General features: G+C 32.7%; 1 protein-coding gene across 1 annotated transcript in view; it reads right to left on the bottom strand.

Annotated features, from left to right (window-relative positions):
* The window catches only part of Smp_212100 (putative calcium-dependent activator protein for secretion), a gene marked incomplete at both ends in the record, with an annotated part of 21,567 nt that extends 14,409 nt beyond the window's left edge, over window positions 1–7,158 (bottom strand). The window contains 2 exons of the mRNA XM_018795543.1: window positions 1,625–1,690; window positions 7,055–7,158. Of these exons, the coding sequence (XP_018649845.1) occupies window positions 1,625–1,690; window positions 7,055–7,158 (170 nt within the window). The remainder of the gene's footprint in view (window positions 1–1,624; window positions 1,691–7,054) is intronic.
* Window positions 7,159–7,930: the final 772 nt, after the last annotated feature.

Below are 7,930 nucleotides of genomic sequence, written 5' to 3'. Positions count from 1 at the left end.
AGTGAACATGAACTCTGAAATGCAGGTACATCCAGCTGACGAGTTCCAAATAGGATGAAACGTGCGTCCTGGATTCCACTGCTAGCCACTGTCCATCTTTGCTTATGATTGTCCATTTTTTACATGAAATAAATTGAAATTCAATCAATAAAACAAGGGAACGCATAAAAATTGGTTATTTCCATAGAGTGGTAACTAAAAAAATATTTTCAATTATTTAATCTGTAAAGAATTATATTTTCTGATATTTTTTGAAGTTTAAATTACCATTTTAACATTAAATCTGAAATAAATAAATTTACGAATATAAAACTTGACGATGTATTCAAATAGCCTTATGAAATGCCTTGGAGATCAAACGTGACAGTGTTTTCTACTGAATGTTCTGTTATGAACATTTTTTATAAGTTTATTCATAACCTATCCTAGTACATCAGTGAACGAGCATACTGATTAGCATCAATGTGCGAGAAAATAAACTTTCTAGTATGTTTCTAATATTGAAATACCGCGATCATTATGTTCGTTATGTCTTCAATTGATCGAAGTGTATATTACGCTTCTTAGCACCAGTGAGTAGAGAATATATATTTTTATTAGCTTGATTTGGTTGTCAAATCTTCGACCTGGGTAATTATGTCGAATTTTCGTGATAACTATATAGTTTATCATAATAAATATTATTAATATGATCGTTGGTTTTGACTAACAATTTTTAAAAACGTTAATCCCTTCCTGTATATGTGTACGAAGCTTAGAGTGAATGCAACAAAATATCTCACACCTAGGTATGAAAATAGGATAACAGCTTTATATATATGATTATATATATATATATATATATATATATATATATATATATATGTCTCGATATAGTTTCATAAAGCTCATTGATTAGTTTCTAGGACAGATAATGAACACTATTTGAGGACCCTAGCCAGAAATGAATCTGATATTTTTTTTTAGAATGAGCGATCAGATGAAGGACTAACATAGAAATATAAACACATACACAGAGTATACAACTCGAGGATGATCTGGTTTTTGATATTCACTTAATAAGACACACTGACACATGATGATTATTATACATATGTATATCTTTTTGTCTTTATATGTGGATCCCATAGAATTATGACCCGAGTCAACGGCTTGTTTACCTGTTTACTATGAGGAAATCAATCGATTTCAGCAAAATGCTTCGTTCCTATCGATGTATATCTCTCTCTCATCAATACGTTACCTACCAAATGTCATGACATGGTTAATAAAATGAGTGTGTAACGGAAATTCACTGTTAGAAAATTTTAAAATATATATTTCTTTGTTTATCCTCAATGAGAAAAAACATATACACAATTCCAGTATTGAATAATAGCAATTATATCGAGAAAAGAAACAACTCTGAAATTAGTTTCCGTAGTAATTTTCGGGATGAGATTATGTACTTAAACTTTAGAAATTAATTGTATCAATACTGATAAGCAAACGTTATACCATACAGTTAATGTTTTAATTTCATTCGTGAGTAAATAAGTGAATTGAAAAACTTTTTTCTACACTTACTTATGTTTTAGGCATTTGATCACTATGGTTATCACGAAAGGTTCAAGTAAGACACCACTCTAAAACTAGGAACCAGAAAGCACTGGGCAGTTGTTTCTTCCTTGTATGGAGCCCCTTAGTAAGGCTCATCTCAGACCTTGGTGGGGATTAAACCCAGGACATCACAGTACATCATCAGATAACTGAATTTCTACATTCGGGCCAGAATACTGCGATCTAATTATCTAGAGATGTTTTGCAGTGTTGGTGGTACCTGGATGTTCTATATTCAGTCTATCGTAGGGACAATGATTGACACTGGTTACATATGAAAATGGTCGCAAAAACAGAATTATCAACTAAAAAGCTCAAATGAACGGATGTCAACAGTAATAATAATCAACCGAGAAAAATAAAACTTTTTATGTGACAGATGAGATACTTATCTACAGTCTATTTGATACAAAAATAAACGTGGTTAAAAGTACTATTCAAAACATAAATGATTATTGCATATATGTGTCTGACAGGCTAGTCATCAGTTCATGAAAATAGGATTTAACTAACCAAGGAGTCCCACACTAGGACGAAATGGCCGTCTAGTACTTTAGGTTTTCAGTAAGAGTCTAACAAGAATCAGTTCATGATGTAAAGTCACGGAAAATTCTATAATCTCCACAAAATCCTACACTGATAAAATTTAACTGTTGGGTTGACTTATTGCCTGACCCTTAACAGAGCCTTTCTTGGTTTTTAACGGTTCACCTGACGTAGCCTGTAAGTGATAAAAATTACCGCGATCAAAACTACCATTGTATTGAAAACCCGAACATAACTAAAATAGTGGCTGTTGTCGTTTTACATGAAATTCAAAACATAATAATGGATAGTTTGAACTCTGTTAAGAACTAAGTAAAAATTGTCTCTATTTGCCTTTAAAGACGCTTAAAACTGATAACCGTATTGGTTTTGCAACCACGCAGAGGATGTAACATGATGTGGGAACTAAATTAAAGGAAACACCTGCTCCTGTTACAGGTTTTTTTCTAAAACAGTAACTAAACCTTGAGCGCACTTAGTATGATCCAGGAAATAGTCAATTTTGTTTGTGAAACCTCCCTAGGTCCCTTGCCCATTATGCCATAACCGATACAGAAACATTATTCGTTTGTATATAGTATCTACAATCAGAGACTACTATTTATACGGACGATTGGATAGTATTCAGGTTTGAAGTAATGTAGTCAAAAGTTAAGAACTATCTTCACCTTTGTAAAGAGCCTAAAATTTCAAAAGTTCAGAGTCATTTGGACGATGATGTATCGAACCTACTGTGATTTTAATGCCAGCAAAAATATTGAGAACTTTAACAGGTTTATTATTCACGTAAAAGATATACATATTTTCTAACTTTTTGAGTTATCAGTAGTTAGTTATTTATCTATATTACTTGCATTCTGATTAAATTACAACTGGGTATAATTTCTTAACGTCAATTTTATAATCACTTAAGTTCCATATTTTCATTCTACCAGCAAAATGAACTGATCTATACAACTAAATAAATAAACAAAACCACAGTTAATGTTCTGTACATGAACAATTTTCAATTCAAATCTCGCTCCAATATGCAGTACTCGCTCATCAAACGGACAGAAAGATTGTTCGAAACTTTGGGTATGGTACACTAAGTAAATATTGAGAACACTATGGTTAATGTCAACGAAAATACGTTTTGTGTTGCTTTAAATATTCATAATAAAATATATTACTTCCAAATTTGCTTCAGATAAATCCTGTCAATAATCTGGAAAGTTTAACAATTCGATTGTATACATACATCTAAGTCTTAAGTAATAGAATTTGTTTTTCCACTCTCAAAAATTCCATGCTGACATTAAGTTAAACAATAAAAATTTCATCAACTTCCTGTAACTGAATAGTAGTAGTATTAACAGTGGTAGGGAAATTTAATTACTTCCTGTTATCAAATAATGAATTCATTCATTAATTAATTTGAGGTATTTATTGGTCAATTGAAGAAAATTTCAATTGAATAGATTGATTGTTGATCAATAGTTATTCTGTTTTAATATTTTATAGGAACCGATTTAGTCAAATTATTTCCTTTGAGGAAATTTTTCAAAACAAAATTAATTTTTAAGTAAAGATGGATAGTGGCTAGCAGTGTAATCCAGGACGCGCTTTTCGTCCTATTTGGAACTCGTCAGCTGGATATGAATTAAAGCTATATCGAGGCAATACGCACATAAAAATTATGTAGCTTTCTTCACATGCCATCAAAAGGTCAAATTTTTGGTGAGATATAAAAAATTGGACATAATTTTGGAGAGGGTCTATTATGAGCCTACTTAATGTCTAGGTCTACATCGTATATATACCTATAATTTGTATACAATATATTCGGTTTCGTAATGAATACTTCTTACTCTTTCCAATTTCACATGCATAGTGAGTGTTAATCAACTATAAACTAATAATAAATTAATTTTGTGGTTTACTTCAAGGGTCAAACTTTGTTACACGATCACTAAAAACCAGAATGCACTGGACGATTGCTTCACCTTGGTATAGAACCCCTCAAATGAATTATTTTGTAAGTGACGTATATCTACGACTTTAACTCGAATTTTCGACACTACCAAGAACAAATGTTATTCGGTTGTTTAAAATTCATTTGAGCACCTCTATCCATGATATAAAGTCTAATTAATTCGCTCTAATCTTTCAAATTATTAACAACGCTTAAATCTATAGGAAGTTTCTGCATCCATAGAAATAGCCAAAATTAAAAAGTGTGAACTGAGTCCACTTTGTTAAGAAAAGTTATATGTTTGAAATTTCTTTTAAATAACTACCAAATAGGAACCAACAGGTAGTTTTAACACTTTAAGTGAAAAATAAACCACCCTCATTAGTAAAACATACAACACCATAGCTCATATTAGCAGCTATAAAGTTACACACTTAAGAAGAATGTCTGCCCTAATTGCAAGCTTCAATTTTTTACCCAATTGAATAATTTGCGTGTTGTGTATTTATCAATTCGGAAATGGTAATTATGTGCCAATACAACTCAATGACAAGCTTTTCAAAAACCAATATACATGTATGAAATTTCTCTTAAAGTCTTCTTTCCATCAACTGTAGTTATAAAAGATTTCATTCGGGGAATAAAATACAATAAAAGAAGTCAAATTTGTTTTCTTAATTCATAAAAACAGTACACTTTGAAACTTTAGCTATGTGGGGGATTCCCAAAAATATGAAAGCTGCAAGTTACTTAAAATCATACAAAATAAATGTTAATACTTAGTTTCAGGGTTTTTGTGGAAACCTCTTATCTTAGGCCTTTATCTTCACAAAAAGCAATTTTTCTCTTCGTTTTGTTCAGCAAACTATTCACCGTAGATACAACAACTACTTAGTAGGTGCCAAATCATCTTTAATTAGTTCACTGATTCTTTAGGTCCAGATTTCTACCCTAACTGTTCAAATATTATTTGTTGCTTATTGGCTGATAAAATGATAACTACATTAAGAGGGTTAATGATGAATTCATGGCATCGAAAAATTCACTTGATCATTTTTTGAACGTCACAACTGTTTTCGATTATTCAAATAAAAAACTTACAATAATCAACTAGAATCTCAGTGACATATCATTACCTATTAATCTCTAGAACGGCTATCAATTTCAAGTTTATTAACTTTTCTGAAGTCAAATACGTCATCGAAAAAATTCATTTGTAAGTGTCAAGATGGTTAACATATCAGTAGTTTATGGCCAATAAAGACCACCAATGGGTTTTCACCTTTCATTAAGTCCCAAATACGTTGAGTTCAACATTTATGACAAACAGTTTAATGATCTCCCAAAAGACACAGTAACAGATATTTTTATTGGTATCGGTATTCTAATGGTAACACTTTTGATTTTAAACATGAAACTTATAATCGGAGTAATGAGAGAGACAGACGAAATTTTTCGCAAACTTTTATACACTAACACTCGTCAAATCCTAGAAAACGGTGGCCCGGAGTCGGTCGTTCGCAGTTATTTTCATCTTCAAATGGCTGAAGTCAAGGTCATTCTGTGTAAAAGTGCCCAGACAAAATAGTTTTTTTGTGCATTTGGATATCTTGATATCTGATCTTTATAAACAGTTTTCAAAATGACATGTTATGTCTTTAATGAAATTAATCCCTGTTTTGTGTCTTCATTTGTACTGGGTATAGACAAGCTTACACCTTATTCGCTTTAAAATACTTGGTACATAGATGAGGAAGTGCTGTTTCACATTAAGAATCTAGATTATAAGGGTGATCTCGAGAGAACGATTGAAATATATGAAAAAATTAGAATGTTATACTCCATCACCACACATGTCAAAAATAAATAACAAACATTGATAAATCTATTAGGACGAGCTTCACTAATTTCGAAGCAAATTCCGTCCTTGATGTTAGCGAATGAACAAGTTGAATTCAGTCTAAATACTGCATAGCCTGAAAGTTTCGTGAGATTTAAACCATTTTTAGAAGTCAGTGTCCAAAAAATGTGAAAATTAATCAGTATATCACAAATATCAGTATAGGGTTGTAGAGATTGTTGAGTTTTAGTTAAGTTCATGAACCGTTTGTCGTTATGCTAGCATTGAAGGCCTGAAGGCACCGGACAGCTGTTTCGTTCTAGTATTGAACCCTTCAAAACCGCTCATCTAAGACCCCGCTTGCGGGACTCGAACTTAGATTTCTGTCTCATGTGCGAGCACCTAACCTCTAGATCCCAAATACACAATCTTCAAAAGTGACTAAACATAAGGCTCTGAGATGATAGTCATGGGAAAAGTCTAGGTAATCAGATATTTTACCGCTGTCTCACGAAAGACCTGAAACTTTCCCTGATGCAAAGCAGGAAAGTTTCGTCTAGCTTCTCGTTTAGAATTGCTGACAGAAGCACGTGTAAAACTCATGGTCCAACCTCCTTTTCAGAGTGCTACCTAGTTGGCTGGAGTAATATATTCTAAAAAGACTGGGGCATTACATGTATAGTCCTTTATTATAAGCTCCCTAACTTGGAAATGCTGACATTGAGAATCATCTCAAGTTTAGACTTCAGAAAGTTCATCCAAAGCCCAGTATATGTATAGGATAGAAGGGTAAATTTCAATGCTGACTGTTGAAACGCTCAGTGCATAATATGGTAACATTAACTGTGAAACAAAAAAATTTTCAACGACTAAAGATAAAATGATATAGTGAGAGAATACTCAAGTCAACTAGTTTAACAAGCAGCTGTCAAATATATAACAATTTGTATCCTAAGAAAATAATAGAAATTGCCACTAGTAGCGATCTATGAAATGTGCCTCACTCTAACTATACAAAGTTTGACATGACAGCGAAATCCCCATGTCGAGTCAAAAAAGGTTTTTCTATGAAAACTTTTGTTAGAACAAACTGAGCTATAGGTAATGACACTCACTTCCTGTCCTCATAATGCAACCAGGTCCCATTCTGATCGTCTTCACCAAAATTCTCTGATGAGCCAACGTATTCATCATCTTCACTGGATGAAGTGTTTAACATCTTGAGAGGGTATAAGGAAAAGATTTATAGGACGTAGAGAATATTGTTCCGTCATGTGAAAAGATCATTAATAGGTTCCGTAACTGAGGTGACTTCATTTTAACGCTGAGTCGAGTTCATTGTAAAATGGAAAACTCAAACAAAAACAACGATTAAGATTAAAATAAATTTCAAAGGCTACTAAAGTTTCAAATGAAATGAATTGATAGGAATCGAACAAATAATTAATATTCAATTAAATTATCCCTTTCTATAGATAATACAGTAGACAATGTTTCCGCATCGTAGGTCACGTAGAGGAAAGGGAGTGAATTCTGAGATATGTCCCTCACCCCCGTCGCTTTTTTATCTCATATCTACGTTGCAGCATTGGCTTTTTTCGCATATTTCAAAAAAAGGTGCATCTGGTTGTCCCAGGACATTACAGTGGCTAGAACCAAGAGCTTCACTGGGCGAATAGTCATTCAAGTGATTTTTGTTCAGTACCATATTTTAAGCATGCTTTTCCATCTTCTGTGGATAGAACAAATAACGTAAAGAATACACAAAAAGTAACTGATAGGGGGTTTAATTGTGCTCACAAGTTTGTACTGTACAACGAATATTCAATCTGTCAGTCAAACATATCAAAAAATGGAGCTACTGTAGTGAGATTTTTTATATAAAAGCTCTTATCAGGAGCAGCAATAGAGCATTTAAAGCTGTGGTCTACTGAAAATCAGACGGAAGATACCGACCAGTTTGGCAGATAACATATTTGTCTTCCTCAAGA

This window comes from Schistosoma mansoni, chromosome 2 (genome assembly GCF_000237925.1).
Source record: "Schistosoma mansoni strain Puerto Rico chromosome 2, complete genome".
Taxonomy (NCBI): domain Eukaryota; kingdom Metazoa; phylum Platyhelminthes; class Trematoda; order Strigeidida; family Schistosomatidae; genus Schistosoma; species Schistosoma mansoni.
Note: the sequence above shows the minus strand (reverse complement) of the source record. Positions and strands in the feature narration are given on the sequence as shown.